A 19160-nucleotide genomic window follows, 5' to 3' on the forward strand; every position below is an offset into this window, starting at 1 on the left:
TTGTCCTTATCACCCTCCCATCCAAACTGCCTTGGAAGAGTTAGTTTATGTAAAAGATTATCCTTATCTCAAAAGCCATTCTCCTCCATGGTGTAATCTCCCTGCAAGCCTCTGCCACGTCCAGCTGGCAGCCACTCCACTTTGTCTTTGGCCCTGCTCACACGACACATTTTAAATCTTGCAAAGGGAAAGGACAGGCTGTGAAGCCAATTAACATATCTTACCTCCACAGTCCCACACGGGCCAGCTACAAGTGCATCTCAGGGCCACTCTGAAACCCTGCAGTGTCCTGGAGCTGATAAAATAGCCCTTAATATTCACAGTCCTACCAGCAGCACAGATGAGATTTTTGTTTCTCTGTCCATTTTTAAAATCTGAAATTGAGAAATGGCTGAGCTCTCAAGCCCTTGGATGGGGAGAGGACCTAGAGTGATCACAGTGCTGCTGTTCAACCTCCCATTTTAGTGTTAGAACAACTCAACTCAACTAACTCCTCCTAGCTATTCAAAACATTTTTGGTAGGCAAAATTGCTTTATATTTCCTGTAGAAAACACCAAGACAGTGATGTACAACACTTGCTCTGTTTTCCTCCCCCCCTGCTCACCCTCGTACTACTACATGCAGCTCGTGGGTGCAGCAATCTACTGAGAGTCACAAGAAAACTGGCTCTTTATATTGCTGTGTAACCACATGAGAAAATGTGTAAGGAAGAGATACTACACAAGCTGAAATAGCTGGTTTCCCAACTATGGAGCCAGGGAAATGGAAATCCATTTAAGTGCAGTTATAGTATAAACTGTTGAAGAATCAGCGTTTTCCAAACGCTGGATTGGAGAGCATGGCTATTTCTAGCAACATCCTGGCAACTTCTGAAGGCTCTGAAAGATTAAATTCCTTGATTTCAAGAAAGCCCATTACTGTGAAGACATCAGAGCAGAGAACACATTGTCCAGGTGTGAAGGTGGGAGGGGGAGATGGGGAGCTCTGCTGGACATCTCTGGGCAGGACCACAGCCTGGGCAGGTGGGAGGACACAGCTCCCACAGCTTCAGCCTCCCAGCACTGATAAAACCATCCCTCACAGGACATTACCCTAGGAATGGCTGAGGGGGGAAGAGACCTTGGAAGGTCATCTGGGCCAACCTGTTTGAGCAGGAAAACCTAGAAGTGGTTGGCCCAGGTCCAGAAGGCTTTTCATAGAACCCCAGATTTTTGGGGGATTGGATCACATCAAAGATCACATATTTCCAACTCCCCTGGTGTGGGCTGGGACCTTCAGGGGAATTTATATGCATTCATGATAGCACTCTTGACAAAAGAAAGAGGGAAGCACTGTAATATTAGCCCATTACTCACTCAATATGATGTGCCACGATAAAACACTGAATTTAATCCAAAAAAATCCATACCAAAAACACAGCTTGTGCCCATTGGCTGTTTCCTGCATTGACTCAGTTACTCAAGGATCCCCACAGAAGGTGAACTCCAGGTTACAGAAATTAGATTAAAGCTGTTTCATGTTACTTAGGAGCACGCCTGCCTATGACTGCTGCAGAGCTGGTGTATTATACTTGAGAAAACTCTTTCCATGGGTCTTTGGTGGGCAGCACTGTGTGTTCTCCCTCCCCAAGACACTTCTCACCACCCTTCAGAGCAGTCAGCACCCAAACCCATGTCACAGGGATACTTTGCCATTTTGGCAGTAAGGACTGCAGCAGCTCCAAGCAGGAAATTATTTTTTCTCTCCTCCTAAACTTGGAGAGTCAAACCATTTTGTATTTCATGTTGGTATCAAATCAAAATTGCTTCTCAACAGATTTTCAGTAGGCTCCAGGCTGGAGAGCGGATCAGACTCGAGAGACGAGAGCAGCGCTGGCTCTGTCACAGATCCAATGTTTGGCTGGAGCACATTGCTCAGATTTTCTTCTGAAATCTCCCACCTATAAAGCTCTGACATATCCCTTCTTGGGAGCATTATGAGTTTTAATTAGGTAGTCTCTGCCTGGTGTTGTCAGTACACGACGTGCCATAAAAAAGTTTAATAGTGTGACAAAGTCATGCCCTGGATCACAAGTAGGGGCACAGTCAGTAAACGGCAGGGCTGCAAAGACTTCTGAAACTCTTGGTGCTAATCTCATTGAACCTTGCCTGATTTTCCTGAAATTTGAGCTAATTTGCATACATCAGAGTATTGCAAAGAGGCTTTCCAAGATACTAAAATTACAGGAACTACTATAAAAGAAAACAACAACAAAACCCAAAATGGAATATTTTCATCATCAGATTTGTCTTAGTCTAAAACACAGTGAGATCCTGCAGAATATGGAGGAGGTCTGGCATAATATGGAAGAAAGGTACAAAAGTTGTGCCCTTAGGATTTTCAGGTAGGAATCCTTTGCTGTCCCAGCTCCAGGCAGGCTCCTGACAGCGTTACCAGCCCTACATGCCAGTAGATGGCACCCTGAATATGAGCTCCACAAATGCAACAGCACGACATTTGCATTTGCAAGAAGGATTTGGTAATCTTCATACTCTGCCCTGCCTCGATTGTTTGTTTGCTTATTTTTGTTCTAACCTTTTTTTTTTTTTTTTAATAACAGAAGGGAAGACCATCAGGAAACAGATAAAATACTATCAGAAAACATCAAAAGGATCCTATCTTCTGCATTTATGAGTTGGTGCTTCCAAATTGTTATTAGAAGCATCAGGGCCAAGTTTAGGCCCATTTTGAAGGGGAATTTGTTTTGCTTCCTGTGGAAGGCAGAGCTGCCAAGCCCCATGCAACTGCTTGTGAGGCACTCCACGTCCATTATATAATTATCTAATTTGCCTTTTGGCAAACAGTTAGCATCTGGATATAAATTTCAGTTTTGAAACCTCCTATGGTTGATTTGCTAGAGAAAGGCATTAAACCAAGACAGAATTTCCCCTCCTCTCCACCTTGTTGTTTAGAGTGTTCCTGGAGTAAAGGGACAGGACAACCTTGAGACATTAACCTAAGAGAAGGGAAACAAGGGTACACACCCAAAATTCCTCTTGGAAATACCTGGTTTGGGGCACTGTGGAACAGAAGGGGCAGGTTGGAAAAGGGTGAGGAAATAGTCAGGGGCAAGAAAAATCCTTGACATGAGGATGGATGGATGATGCAGGGAGAGAAAACTGATTCATAGAGTAGGGAAAATATGAGGAAGGACAAATTTAATTTCTGGAGAGTGGGTGAATCACTTACTTATGGGGCAAGAAACACCACCAAGCTGAAGGAACAAGATCACCTCTCTGGCTGCAGCAGCAAAACCAATTCAGTCCTACACAACCAGTCCCTTTCAGAGATACTCCAGAAGGCCAAAAGTCCTCGTTGAAGGAAGAAGTGGTTCATCCTTTAATAAAATTTGCAGCCTCTGTGGGCCAACTCTTGAAAAGACTTTTCCCACAGATGGGTCCATGTGTTTGGAGTGCTCCACGAGGATGTAAATCTGCTCCAGCAAGTAGCATAGCAACCTTGTAGTGCAGCAGATTGAGTTAAGCCAGAGCTCAGGCACCAGCTACAGGGGAGAGCTGGCTGATAAACATTCAAGTGGCATTTGACAGTTCCTAAAGAGTCTAAAACTCCAATTTCTAAATGTACAGCTGACTTTCAAACACATGGTGTGGAAGTAATGAGGGTTGTAGAGGTGAAAAACAAAAAGGTTATTGCTGATCCACAGACAGCAAAGCCATCCCAGTTCTGAGAAACCAGCCCAGGTTTAGAGAATTGCATTAGAGCAAATGGTGAAGATCAGATCTCCTCCTTCCCTACAAAGTGCTGGGAATTGCCAAAACTATTCACCAGAAGATTTTCTGCAATGTTTCATTTAAAAGTAGAGCTTTCACAGAATCATGTTATTTGATAACAGTGAAAATATGTCAATTATTTTTGTTTGATGGGGAAAAAATATTTTCTGTCCTTTTGAAAAGAGAAAGGAGATGACAAAGCAAACAAAAATAAAAGCAAACCCTTCTGTTGCTATTTAGAGTTTCTATCAAAAAAGCAAAAATACACTTTTTAGCTTTTTGAAAAACTGAAATAGTGAATTGCTCTTATCCCTACCATTCTTACATCTTCTGTAGTTGAACTATGGTTTCTGTCTCAGAATGACAGTCTGTAAGTACTGCCCTCCTACAGCACCTCATGGACCTAGGATGAGTTTCATATTGAATTTATCAGTATTATAATCCATGTTATACATGCTGCTTCGTCCAAACAGTGACCCTATGATGAGTGAACTGATTGGTATTAGCCAAGATCTTTATTTCCTGAGTTTTTGCTGCAGTGCTGGTAAAGTCAGCATGCAGATTTTCTACAAAGCAGAGAATTCTTCAAGAAACAAGAAGATAGCAGTATCTCCAAAATTTGGCTTAAGTTATGCTACATTTCCTGCAGCTACATACAGTAGAAGACAGAATGCAAATGATAATTCAGCAGCATCTTGTACCAGAGAAGCTGTGGCTGCCCCATCCCTGAAGTGTCCAAGGCCAGGTTTGATGGGGCTTGAAGCAATCTGGAATAGTGGAAGGTGTCCCTGCCCATGGCAGAGGGTTGGAACAAAATGCTCTTTAAAGTCCCTTCCAACACACATCATTCTAGGTTTCTGTGATTAAACAGTGGTAACAGGTACTTTTCTCCAAAAAGGGGAGAAAAAAAAGGTTAGTTAATAGAATTCAAATTTATTATTCAGAATTCCGTATTTAAAATAATATTTTTTCAGTATTTCTAAACAAGTTTTTAATTTCTCCCACGTTTTCTCCTTATGACTTTCACCACTGTCAAATCAGAAGCATAATGAGCATGAAAGTTCTCGACACAGCAGAGTGCAAACACTGCAAAATTGAAGTGCACCTTGTTGCATTGACTAATTTAAGTACTCTGCTCAAGAACACACAGTACTTGAAGAGCATGGACAAAACCTAATGCAGCAATATCACAGGAGGATAACAATCAGCACTAGGTTCGACATCACAGCAGACCTGTGAGCCTGCAAAACCACAAAAATGGAAGCAGAAGTTGCAGTTAACAACTGAAAAAAACAAGAGAACAGCAGACACGTGGTGAGTTGGAGCACTCCTGTTAAGGAGAACATGTCAGTGTGTCTGTGAAAGTTCTTATCACCAAAATCAACATTCCTATGTACTTAGTGCTGCTGCTAGGTTTTGCCCTTGGCCTGTGCTACACTCATATCTCTGCAGAGGCACAGCTCGGGCAGCAAGGGCTTAAACACACACAATGATGGAAAATAAAGGTCCACAAATGAAATATGCATGTAAAGAGAGAGAATAGCCAGTAAATTTTTGGTTTTTTTTTTGTAATTATTCCTACCTGCACTTTGCTGTGTCTATTTTATTTCAGCCATCCCCACCGTGCTGCTCTCAGAGCTGACACATCACACCCCTGTGCCCAGGGCAGGGACACTGACAGGAAAGGCTGCTGAGGGATGCAGTGTCCTGGGCTGGTGCCCAGGAGTGTCCTGAAGCCAGTTTATGTGAGTACTGGAAAAGAGGGAAATCCATTGCACAGAAAATATAAAGCAGAAATAACCTTCCTATGCCTTTTCATTTGCAAAAAATAATATCAGGTACTTAGGAAGCAGGAATAATTTCAACCATCACTCCTACCTTTAATCAAAGCAGGAGATCAGTTATGACACAACATCACCACTGCCTGGTTCTTTACCCCACTTTTGTCTCTTTATACCAGATAGACAACAAACCAGAATTTAGTGCCGGGTTCAGCCTGCTGTAAAATGTCAGATGTCCTAAACTCAGCAGCTCAGTTTCCCTTATCACCCAAAACTGCAATCTCATCTCTAAGTTGATGCACTTTAGAAAAACCATGTTCATCAGCATTAATGATCACACCCTCTTTTAATTTTTTACCCTGTTGCAGCCATATTAGAGTTTTGCTGGTGTCTTAGAACAGAAAACACCCAGCAAGGATCATGGAGCTCCTCTAAAAACTGGCTGTGTCATTTCCTTTTCTAGTCCAGTACTTGAAAATAAGTACTTGAAAATACTTGACTTTCTGCAAATAAAAGCAAAAATGGCCCACTCCAATTTATATGTACAGTCACCCATCTCTCTGCTGTGGTCAAAGAGAAGAGCAAATCATCTTTTATGCTTTGTTTGGAGCCATATCTCACTGCCCAGCATTTCTCTGTCACCATGTGTGGCATAAGCTGCCTGAACCATTATTTACAATTTTTTATGCTCTGAGGTATATCATTCAGTCTCTATGAAGGATGCACCTAAAGGCAAATTTCTCAACACAGCTTGACCCAAATCATAGAATCAGAGAATAATTGAGCTTGGAAAATGCCTCAAACACCATCTGTTGACAGGTCCATCACTAAACCATGTCCTGGAGCATCACATCTCCATGTTTTTGAACACTTCTGGGCACTGTGATCCCACCACTTTCCTAGGCAGCCTGTTCCAATGCTTGATCACCCTTTCAGTGATGGAATTTTCCCTAAAATCCAACATAAACCTCCTCTGACACAACTTGAAGCCATTTCCTCTTGTCCTATCACTTAGCAGACCATCTAAGTAGTAACTCAATACCAGAGTAAAGCATTAAACAAGTCTTTAGGCTGAAAAACCTTTGTGAGATTATCTGTGAGATTTTAACCTGATCCTTGGCATGATGACAATTTCAACCTCTCTGATTTATTCTCTTCTATTAAGAGAGGGCTATGTTTTACAGCTCTTGGTTAGCAACTACATGATTCTCACAACAGAAATCTCATGTACCAACCTGATATCCAGCAGGAACAAAATGTGTTTTCATAGAACATCATTTCTTTCTGGCTTGTGCAGCACAGAAAAGGTGGTTCCAGGCAGGTCTTACAGGCCTGATTGTGATTTTGAGTTCCCAGTGACCCAGCTGAGGCTGATGGAATTACAGCTGAGCAACAGCAACATTAAGCACCCCTGAGCAGGGGAGACAAAGCATTCCTTGCATTATGGATCAGGCAAGAAAAAGCACCTTGTAACAAGAGGGAAGGGCACAGACTTGCCCCATTGTACAGAAGCAATGGTTTTGTTTAATTCTGGGTCTAAGAACGTGCCTAAAGTTTGGTTTTTTGATGACTCAGTTCCTAAGAATCGAAGTATTGGAGTGTGGTACTTCATTTCTCCTTCCTGAGGGTTTTCCACACATATTAGGGATATGCTATTGTCTACTTACAGCAGGTCACAGACCCTCATAAATACAGTCTGCAGCCCACAATACCTTATAGACTTGTACAATTGGTGCCTCAGTGATTTCCTGCCCATTGACAGATGGGCTAAAACTGTGAGTGGCTTATTGATGGGAAGATTGACTGCAGCCTTTTTCTATTTTTTCAACAAGCAATAGCACACTACAAAATAAAAAAAAATAATTAAAGGATAAAATATAATAACAAAATGCTTATATCAAGTCCCACTTTCTAGCAAGTAGCAGAAAAATATCTTATTCAAATATATTCAATGGAAATATTGTTAATCTTTATAAATTTTTGCTTGATTTTTCTCCAGGTTTGGAGGGAGAGAAACATGAAGAGAGAAAATTTATGTGCCTCTTCTGGACTGGCAATGGCTATCAATGAGGATTTAAAAGGGGCCTGAAGTCCTCCTTTGTCTTATTCTGGAATTTCATAGAGGATGACAACCCCAGAGTCTGTTCCCTTCTATGCATATACATTCTAACCCTTCCATACAAGGGTTTTTAAACCCTTTAAAAAAAGCAGGACAGAAGACAAAGGAAAACAGGGAAAATCTGCTTGGTCTCTGTAGGGCAGAGACCTGCTCCCTCTGGAAATGCTTTCCCATCTGGCTGGAAATGTTCTGAGAATCAGAAAGAGAGGAGAACGGGAGAGTCACAATTCCAAAGTTTTGTGGATACAATGACAAACCCTTCACATCCACATTTTATGACTCCAGATCCAGCTCCAATCCTGTATTGCTCCATGACCTGCTGTCTGCAGGTCTTCCCTGCACAAAAAAAACTGGCTTGGAAATGTCACTGGTATATTATTGAAAACAACAAAACCACATTTAATAGGGTAAAACAAAGTCATCAAGTGACTTCATGTGGTCATGCCTCCTCTTGCACCACTTAGTTTCCTAATTATGTTACATGGGAAAGTCTCAGCAAAGGTAGCAGTTGTTTCAAAAGTTCTTCTGTCCCAATGTATCATATGGGATAGCATAATGGAGTCTATTTTCACCATTCCCATGTCAATTCACTCTCTCAGCTTCCAGTGGAACTTGAAGCTAAAAGTATCCTTTGTGTACAGTTTGGCCTGCATATGTTCTGGGAACAGTTGTCCATAGTAGAAATTCAGTTGAATATGTAAAAGAACATGCCTGAGGAGGAGAAAAAAAAAAAAAAAAAGCTACTTCTAGGTCTTCCTGCTGGCAGCACCTTTCATTTCTTTCTGGATTGCTTCTGATCCAGGACACCTGCCTCTATTTTCTGTGCTGTGCAAGCTAGACTACAATCCTTCTGATGGAGAATATGGGTTCTATAGATTAGGTATTAAAAACCAATCTGTGAATATCATCCCATGCTCAGCACTTCCAGTGCCTCCAATGGCCCTGAACAAGAGGAGTAGAATGGTTTGGACATTAGTCCAATGACATTAAGTCATTTACAGCAGCATAAAATTTAGTGACAATTTATAATTCATGCATTTAATTGGTTTAACACTAAATACAACCTAATAAGTGCTAGAGGAGAATGCTTGGTTATTCTTGACCTGTCCTACTCATAAAGAGAAGAAAATTTCCTTCTACCTCCGTCCTTTATTCTCAAGTTTTATTTACTGCAGGTGAATACAGGGTAGAGCCATGGCTTTGCAGACACCTAAAGATTGACCAGTCCAAACTCGTTTCACACCTGCACCTGATGCTTGTTTCATGGTAAATTTTTAGTTTAAAGGTGTCTAATTCAGAATTAAAAAAAAAAAAAAAAAAAAAAAAAAATTAAAAATCAATGTTTTCTATAGGAAGATCACATAAGAATCACAAATTTTCCCCGGTGCTTGAAAGAAATCTGTTCCTATAGCCTAAATGTTCAGAAAAGTGTTGTTACTTTTAATGTTGCCAGATCTGGAGTGATGAGATACTATGGGAAAGGTTATTCTTGCAGTATTTACAGATACAAGCAGAAGCAGAAGTGACAGAAATTTCAAAGTAAGGCTGCTTGAAATACTTCCAGCTCAATTTTGCAGAACTTCTCCTCACAGAGATTTGGATATTCATCCAAGCTTTCCATGCTTACCTGAACTAGACATGTGGTGATGGTAATTTTGGATCAACCCAAAGTCTCTGGAGAAGTAGAAGAGTTTGTACCACAAGACAAACTGATGTATTAGAAAAATATTTTTTAAACACCTGAAAGCTTTCTGCAAGTAGCCAAAGAAACAAATTTCCTGTAAGTTCTAAATTTCAGAGCTTTGCCACCAGAAATTTTGGGGCTTAATTTGACAGGGGGAGGACTGTCACAGGGCCTGCTTGGGTAGGGTGGGACAGCCCCTTTGTGCCCTCCCCACAGCCCCCCTGGATGATTCATTGGGAGGAAGCATTTCACATTCATCACTGAGTAAATCTACTCACAAGTTTTATCTCACTCTACCTCTAAATCAGTTGGGCACTGCTGAACACTTGGAGCAGCTGTAAGTCATGGCTCACTTTGCCCTCCAGCCCTCAGCTCCTGCAGCAGCACCATCCCCTTCACCAGAAAAAATGCCTTCTTGAGTTCTGTAAAGCCTTTGGTGAGGCAGCAACAGCAGTTTTAACCTCTTAGAGTATCTGAGAGCTCCTCAGCTTAGCAGTTTCAATGCACATTTGCTATGTCTTTATCCTTTTTGCAGTTCCATATACCCATCATCCCACAGAAGACATCTGTCAAACTGAGATACTGAGATTATTGAATACCAAGGGCTTTAAATCTTTTCAGACTTTAAAAAGAAATTAAAGAATAAAGTGAATTTATGATAAACTTATTTCTCTTTTTATTTAAAACTTAAATACCACTTTTTTTCTTTTTTTGGCTGACCATGCCTGCCTCAATAGTTCTACAGAAAGGAGGCTTGTCCTTCACCCAGGCAGAGAGATGCCCTCCCTCCCACTCCCCTGATGATGTTTGACTTCCTGTGCTGTGCACATGAAACAGTCCCTCCCACCCTCTCCCCATCTCCCATCATCTATATCTGCAGCAGTTTTTCTGCTGTGATCCTGCAGCTGTTCCCTTACTTCTTCTCACTGCTCCCACTTCCCATCTGAGGGAGGAAAAAAATCCTCCAGACACTTTTAATCTGTTCCCACACTCCATCCCCACTTTCCTCTGCAGAGCTCCTGGTGCTGCACTTCCAAGAGAGGCTGCTCTGAAATGCAGCAGAGACAGCACCTACACTTCTAGGAGAAAACTTTTCAGCTACAGCAGGAAACAGGAGGGGAAATTCTTTGTGGTTTGCTTTGAGCAAGCCCCTCTTCTGCATTTCATGGGGCCCCCAGTTTGCTTTCTTCTGCAGCAGGAGTGTCTGCCCCAGCAGGCTGCTCCCCAGCACCACGTGGCAAAGAGGAGACAAAGGCCCTTGTTCTGTGTGATAACATCTGATATCACACACACCTTGCAGCTGAGATGGCTGCACAGGGAAGAACCAAGGGTGCTGTCTGTCAGAAAAGTTCATTTCATAGACTCATGTAATGGTTTGGGCTGCAAAGGGCCTTAAAGATCATCAATTTGCAATTCTCCTATCATGATTGCTTTGATGATGCAAGTAGTTTGAGCATAGGCTCTGTCAATTATATATATATTTTTTTTTTTCTGCAAATGAAATTCTTTAGCAAGGGACCAGAAAGCTTTATGTCACTAAGGTGGTTCAGGGTGATTCCAAGAAACCTTGTACACATTTTCTGCAGGCCAGGAGGCCACAGCCACCTGTGTCCCAGCACAGATGTGCTACACAGCCAAAGTCAATGCCAATGGCACCAGGAAGGCAGCAGAGCCACCTGCAAGCTCCACCACTCATAGTGAGACAGTCACAGCCATCCAGCTGCCCCCAGCACTGTTCAGGGCAAAAATACTTAACCACTAGTACATTTTCCACTGGGTTTATGAGGTAGCATCCTCAAATCCCTTTTAGGATGAAACAGCTGCACTCAGCTCAAATGAACCTCTGCAGTCCTGTGCACCTGAGTTAAAATGTCCTTAGACTGCATCAACATTGTTCCCTAAATACCTGGATCTTGGTGCAGGACACAACTCCAATAAGAAATATCTTAATTTAACTTTTTTCATTCTTTTATTCTATACAATTTTTGTTCCACATCTTAATAGATTCCCTTTTTTCAAAAGCTACCCCCAAATTAAGAAAGGTAATTAAGAAACTTCAGATGAAAATGAAAGCTAGAAAAGAAGTTTTCAAATTCAAACTCTGTGCAGCAATTCTGAATGTCTCGGGTGTCTGTGACTGCATCCTACTCAAGCAGGAGCTAATGCTGGACTGTCCAAAAGAAATTCAAGAATGGGTTGAAGACATCACTCCCTTTAAGCTTCTGCTAAAATTCCTTGCCTTTTCCAGGGTTTAGGATCAATGGAGGAGGAGGAACTGACATGCTTTCACTTGGTTTTTTTCTGCTTTCTTTGGACTCCAAGAGCAGATGGATTAATGGTGGATGGATAAATGCTAAATGGGTTAATTCTAAATCTAAAATCCTCACAAGAATTGGATTACTCGTTACTATGCTTTGTTGGATGGGGTTTTTTCAATAAATTAACCAAGAATGCAATGTACTGCTGATAATGGAAACATTAATCTCTCTGGATCAAACCTCAGCAGTACTCAGCCCAACACACAAATGGCAGCATGTGCTAGAACTATGAGAGATGGAAAAGCTGATGTGACACCCTCCCAGGTGAAAGATATTGATTAATTCATAGCAAAACTATTTGCTAGAAATGCATTTCTGAGAGAGAAATGCATTTTGAGGAGGCTTCTGTTGGTGTTTGCTGTGGGTGTCCATGGTGTGACCATGGGCCCTCCTGTGATGTGTGGGTTTGGCTCTGAGCCCCAGCTGCAGCAGAGACCCCAGAAAGCTGAGAGCTCTGACACCCAGCAGGCTGGGGACAGACCCACCAGCAATGGAGGGGACAGAACCCTCTCAGGGACAGAACTCCAGAGCTTCAACTGCTTTCACAAAATATCTCTGTCATTTCCTTCCTCACCCCGAAAGGAAGAGAATTTGTAACATCCTGAGTAGCAAATAAACAAGTTCAGGTGCCAGGGCTGTGTCCTGCCCAAGAGCACTTTCAGTAACTGCTATCTGATTCAGCACCAAATACAGAAGAAGTTTTGCTCAGGGTGTGGCAGAAAAAGAAACCCAAAACAAAGAGCAAGCACATATTCAAAGCATGTCTCTTCAGCTCTAAGCCACGTTCACTTCTGTTTTCCCTCCTCATCTCAGGTTGCAGGTGTACTGAAAACTGATGGATGCTTTGCAGAAGGAATCATGAGTCCCTTCAAGTTCATCTCTTAAAGGACTGTGTCTGCTTAGTGTGTCAGGCACAAGGTTTGGAAGAAATATTCATGGCAACCACAGTAGAAATATTCATGTAAACCACAATACCCAGCTTAACTGCAGGTGAATGGTTTCATATCTGTCCCTCTCCAATGGCAGGAAGAGTTATATGGATCTTAAACAACCTACCACCAACCACAGCACCATCAAACTCAATTTATTGAAGAAATTCTTCAGTAAACACCTGAGCACCCCCTGAGTTAATGCAACACACACAGTAGCTCAGCAGATAATTTGGAGAATATAAACATCTATTTAAACCTCTGTTACCTTTCCTACTTGATTCTGAAAACATTTCTTTCTGATAGGTAAGCTGAGTGAAAATATAGACAAATTAAGAGAAAAAGGTCAAAATTTTTAAGCATATATGAATTTTGGTTCCTATTTTCTGCAAACATGTGCCAGATGTCAACATTTCCAAATTATTTTAGTATGAACCAATAATGCCCTGAAAAACTTCTCCAGCATGGCCTGGCTGGTTCCGCTGGCAGCTCTTGCATGGATTAGATTTGCCCCACTGTCAGTTTGCAACATCTGAACATCTGTGCCCAGAAAATTATTTCCTAACCTTCTTAATAAAAATCCAAGTGATTTCCTTTTGCTCCTGTCTCAGCCAGCCTGGAAGTTCACAACCCAGGGAGATTTAAGTTGTGACAAAGATGATGCAAGACTCTGTGACACTCCCTCTTTAGGTAAAAAATAGCTCTGCATTGAGGAAGTCCCAGAGTAAATGAGGAGCCAGCAGTGCTTGTTTTGTAGTGAGTCTCCAAAACAACATTTTATAGTATTTCTCAAAGCAGGGAGGACTGACAGAGGCATGCTGAGGGCGTGAAGGCACGATCCTAACACAGCAAGGAAACCATCTCTGCCCTTCAGGGGCTGGTGAGAGTGAGGTTCAGATTCACTGGTTGAAGCAGACCCACCTTAGGAGAAGGTCTCAGAGCAGGTAACACCAAAACCTCCTCACCTAGCCCAGGACCCCAAATGCTGAAGGCAGCAAGGCATTCAGCCCACCCTGACCCTCAGAGGTCATGACACCGGTTTGATGGTGACAAAAGCTGTAGGAAGCCACCACAGAATGGAAAAGGGACATTTTTGTGCAGGTTGTGTAGCCAGGTGGGGAAATCTGCTGAAGTGCTCTGAATGGCACTTGAATTGCCATGGAAAATCTGTGCCAAAATTGTATCAAATCTGCTTTCTTCAAGATTTATACTACCAAAAAAATGAAATCAGGAAAACCATCTGCATATAGCAGGATCCATCAGCACCAATTTCTGCCTGTGTAGCACTGAGAAAGAGGTTTCATGTATCCATATGGAGCTCTTAGGAGGTAAGTGGAATGTAGAGACTTTGGCTGGAGCTCAGGTGATGCTTTATTTTGTTTTTAAAAGAGATCAGCCCAAACAGCACCAATAGAGGATTAGGACATGTTCTGTACAAATGCTGTGTTTCAGGTTAAAAGTTAGGAACACACTTAAGTGCTGACAGACTTCTTCAACAACAAGAGATGGTTTCTAGCCCCACACAGGCTTTAACAGCTCATTAAATGGTTAACAGCTCATTAAATGGTTAACAGCTCACACTGATTGATCTGATACAGCACAGAGCTATCTAACAAAAAAAAAAAAGAATCAAGAAAAATAACCAAGTATCAGAATTACACATATTGAGCAGTAAAAAAAAAAACCATAAGACTCTGCCTATAGCCCACTATCCTGGATGTGCATGAGTAAAACTCGCCCCAATGCAGCAGAGACCCAAGCTGAAGTCTTTGGGCAGCACAGCCAAAGCCATTCTCACTGCAGCATGGGAGGTCACAGAGGGAAACCCATCCCACTGCATGGGATGCTGCTTCTTAAACCCTGTCCTGAAGCTCATTGCTGCAAAGTAATAATTTGTGGGACCAGAAACACACAGAGAAATCCAAACCAGAGCTGTTGGAATTCTCCATCACCACGTTGGAGGTTGTGGAGTTTTGCCACCAGGAGGAAAATTCAAGCATGCCTCTGTCACCATTTTATTTTCTGTTTCCTGTTTCACTGCAGGTAGGGAGGAACATACCCAAGGCCGGGTTACAGCCCCCTGGTGACAGGCACAACCAAGGTTACAGCCCCCACCAAGGGACAACCAAGCTGCACTCAAGCTTGGTTGGAAGAAGATGGAGAACCTCTTCCAAACCAGGATTTCTTTGTGTCAAAGCAAAAAGAAGTTTCTACAACAAAAATGCTGTCCAAAAAGCAAATTTTTTTTTGTTTTGTTTTTTTGCAATTCAATAACAGTGTTTAGCAGGAGCTTTAAAATACAGAGTGCTTCTGCTGTTCACTCTATTTGGAAAAGAAAATGAACAAATGTACATCACAGATGTAATTGGATGGAGAGGTAAACTGAACAAGACATGCTGCTTTAGAATGAATTTGCTTTGGACACAAAGAGGTAAGTTGCAGAGAAAGGGAGAAAATAAAGACACAAAACTCTGAGAATTCAAACTACTTCACCAAATCTCACAGCTCTTTGGAAAATGCATTTTAAATTACTCTAAGACTCTGCAGCAGAAACATAAAAATCACGACAAACACAGCCCAGGAAGAGAACATATTCTTTTTATACAATTTCCCTGTCTGTGCTGATTTGTGTATGCAGGCAGGACAGCTTTTTTTTTTTTCTCCAAAAAGTACAGAAAACATGAAATGTGATCTTCCAACATTACACTAAAATCTGTCTCCAATTAGTATGCACAATTCCAAAATGAGCTCTCAGCCACGTGTGATATTTTTCAACTCTGACCCATATTTCCAAAAAAACCCCAAGTTGCCTGTGTGGAGAAGGCAGTCAGTTACAAACAGGAGCACAAGTCACAAAGTTTGCAGCAAGCTACGTGTGACTGGGATAAAAAACCTTCAGCATAAAACAAGCCTTGCTAATTCTGGCTCTCCTTTATGTGGCCCATAATCAAAGTGATTTATTGTGTTATTTGAGCATCCTTCTGAATCACTATTTCTTTGCAAAGCTGTGCAGGCCAAAAAGTTGTTTGCCTACCAACAGCAATGCAAAGGTGTCTTTGCTGAGGGGAAACTCTGAGGTCAGGACATACAGCCCTTTTCTGGGCAGCTCTGAAGGATGAATTAGTCTGGGTTTAAAGAGCCCACACAGGAAACACACAGCCACGACATCTCCACTGAACAGCTCCTCCATCAACTGCCCATAGAGAAACCCAGGATATTTTATGTAAAATGTCCTTTATGCCCCGTGTTCTTTTCCTACCTGACAAATAATAGAGTGGTATCAAACGTCTTGATATTGAGTAGGGCAAGAAATCCCTCCATCAACATCTTCAGACTCTAGAAATACCAGAACAACTACGTATCTACCCTCAGCACTGACTTTTGCAGTATCCATGGCTACTAATCACATCCCTCGTGGTCACCAGCACAGGAGCCAGTTAATCAAACAGTGCTAAACTGCTCTCAGGAAGGACAAATGCTGGGAAAAGTGATCTGATCTCATTTCTCAGCCAGTGCCACAAACTTTTCTACATTTTTGGGGAGTGCTAGTCAGTTCCATCTGGGATATGAGAAGGGATTAGTAGTTTGGGGTACTAGACAGGATCAGGTAAAGTTGCCTCTTGCACAGAATGCAACAGATTTGCTAAACTCTGAGCACTGGTTTAAAACATCATTTCACATCTGTATCCTCTACACTTTTCTCCTTGCTTTCAAATTCACAAAGACGTATAGAAATAAAATAATTGGGCAATTAAACCAACCTGATTTGTATGCCTACAAAATGCTCGTAGCTATGATTGTTTTTAAAAATTTTCAGCAACAGGTTTCCCAAACTGCACTGAGATGGATCAGAGGCTCCTTACCTGCAGCCTCAAGGACGTTGTCATCTCATCTCAAGCCGCCATCAACGAGCAACAGTTTTAACTATTTCAAAAGAACGGAAAAGATCAAGGTCACATGTCTAGAGACAGCCCTTGAGTTAGTCCCACAGCTCGTGTAGAGTGAAAAAAAGCAGGGAAAAAGTAAAGTAAAACCACTTCCTGCAAGAGCAGAAGTGCACCATCTCACCAATGAGTGACTTACTTCTAGAGGTTAGTGTAAAATTCTTCTGGATTGGAGGAGAAAAAAAGATATTTTAAAGTCTGAAAGTAAAGTAAAGCAGCTCCTTTGTGAAAATTGTAGCAAACAGGGTAGCTTTTGCAAAAGGTAAAGATGAGGTTTAAAAGGAAATGCTGAAAGGAATTACGATTCTAAGCCTTAAGACAACTTCCCTTTTCTTGCCTTCAATGAAACCCTTTGAGCACAGAAATAAATAACTTGCAACAAATCTGCTTTGCTATTTTGAAAAATAGCTTTAGTAAGCAGGACATTTACTGTACTGTTATTTAGATTAATAAAGTAGCAAGTTCTGGGCAATCAGAGAGTTTGCTTCTAAAAAAAGCCTGGCAGAGGTCAGGCAGGCAAACACTTCTGTTTCTTTGATTTTCTGCTGTAAGACTTCTCCACGAAGCTGCCCATGGAGAAGCAGGGGCACACACAGCTGCTGCCCTGCGTCACTTCCCGCAGCATCCCACACCCCAATGGTCCCTCCCAGGCAGGGGGAACCCAGAGAACCACCACATTCAGGCACAGCTCTGGGCCTCTGGGGCTCTGGAAACGCCCCTTCCTTGGAAATGCCTTCATCAGGATCTGCCACGTGGGTTTTTTTTTCTTTCAGCCAGGAATATTTCTGGTATTTCTAGGTCATGTTGCAAACTGGAGCAGCGGGGATTCCCGTGCGGGGCAGGGCTGTGGTGCTGTGGGACAATCACAATGCTGCTCAGGCTGAAGAGCTCTCTGGTAATGCTTTGGCTCTCTGATAATGCTTTGGTTGTGTCCAACAAAAACAAAACCAAAAAAACCACCAAACACTTGCCATATGACCTGAGAAAATCATGGCTGTCCTGATATTTAGGGTTTTGTCCCGACAGTGAAGTAAAATGAGCTCTGTTGAGAAGTGGAGCTCCTCAAGAAGCTCTGTCCCATCTGCACAGAGGTCCAGCAACAAGGGGGATCCCACAGAACAGCCCATGGTTGTAATAGAGGGAAGCAGAGGTAATGGGGAGAGCAAAGCCATCCCAATGGAGACAGGAAAGGAGGGGTGGGGTCTGTGCCCGGACTGCGGCTTGGGGAGCCCTACAAGGGGGTTGTGATGTATTTCACCAGGCTGCAAAGAAAAGCCTGATTTGCAGGTGGGTCATTTCCTACTGCAGCAAGAAAAAAGATAGAAGAAAGTTCCTGTAGGGAGGATCTTTAGTCCATCATGCACTTACTGAAGCAGTGGGGAAGCAACAGCTTCAGGGACTCAGGATGAGTCCAGCAATAAAACAGGGGGACACAGCCCTGCTGAAGGGATGGCAGAGCTCTTAGGCTACACAGTGACCCTATTATTATTATTATTATTATTATTCCTTTTTTAGTAACTTCTGCAAGATCCATTTCATGGCCAAATGTCCAATTATGCCAAAGGCCACACAAAGCCAGAACCAAGACTGTCCTCGTTTCCAAATGCTGCCCATGCGTGCCAAGAGGCAGCACACAGGGACAAGCAGGAGAGGGAGCTGAACAGCACAACAGCTGCCCTTCACTTTTCTAAACTATCATTTCTTTGGAGGCCCTGCATTTCAGGGATGCATCATAAAGTTGAAATAAAATAGTGAATATTTTTAAATAAAAAAGTGAACGATGTCTATGAATCATGATGAGGGGTTTCTCCCAGGTTTGAGGAGCAATACAGTGCTTTTTTGTGAACTAACCATTTCTAGTAACCATTTCAGCAGCACAAATTAACTGCTAACTCTTTTGAAAGCAGTATATATACCAACCTATTTTGTCATATGAAATAATTTTTGATTGAAAAATCTATTGTAGCTGTGTGGATCTCAAGATTTTCCTCAAATAAAATCACTGGAAGCATATTACAGTCACAAAATATTTGTGAGCATTATGGACAACAGAACTTAATGACTAAAATATGAAAAGCCATCATCAAACGTGTAAAATGCTGCAGCAGAAGTTGCCTATGTTACCTGGTTCAAACCCTAGATGACTGGGGACATGACATTTTTCATGAAAACATCTTTCACTGCACACCTAACATTTCACTCGAGCTGCAGACTGCGTCTGAGCTCCTTCTCATCCATTTGACAGTATGTCAGCAGTGACAAAATTCTATAAAAGGATGGCAGCTTTGCATACAGCTCAAACTTATGCAGCACAAGCTTCCTGTGTGATCTCTGAAAGGCTGAAAATACTTTAGATGTGAAAAAAAAAAAAAAAAAAAAAAAAAAAGCCGGTTTAACAAAATCTAAGTGCTCATTTAATCTAAGTAAAACTAAGTAGGAAACAGAAGCTGCACAGACACTACCTGGAGCAGATTGCTGTGCAATAGGTTGGCCCCTGTGTTTGCTGTGCAAGTTAAAGATGGAGCATCATTTCTGAGGCGCTGATTTCTCGTCCCTGTTTCAGTGGCTGATGGCGTCATTGCCTCTGAGACGTGTCACCAGGCTGGTGAGCATC

At 42.1% G+C, this 19160-nt stretch overlaps 1 protein-coding gene across 2 annotated transcripts in view; it reads right to left on the reverse strand.

The window, feature by feature from the left end:
- ARHGAP15 (Rho GTPase activating protein 15) overlaps positions 1-16599 on the reverse strand; it is a 320265-nt gene extending 303666 nt beyond the window's left edge. The window contains exon 1 of one of the 2 annotated variants that reach the window (XM_059852532.1): positions 16466-16599. In XM_059852532.1, the coding sequence (XP_059708515.1) occupies positions 16466-16489 (24 nt within the window). In that variant the 5' untranslated portion in view covers positions 16490-16599. Of the gene's footprint in view, positions 1-5353; positions 5524-16465 lie in introns of those variants that run through there. The other variant, XM_059852533.1, reaches the window with a different exon arrangement.
- Between the last annotated feature and the right edge of the window lie 2561 nt (positions 16600-19160).

The sequence above is a fragment of the Haemorhous mexicanus genome, chromosome 8, assembly GCF_027477595.1.
Source record: "Haemorhous mexicanus isolate bHaeMex1 chromosome 8, bHaeMex1.pri, whole genome shotgun sequence".
In the NCBI taxonomy this organism is placed as follows: Eukaryota; Metazoa; Chordata; class Aves; order Passeriformes; family Fringillidae; genus Haemorhous; species Haemorhous mexicanus.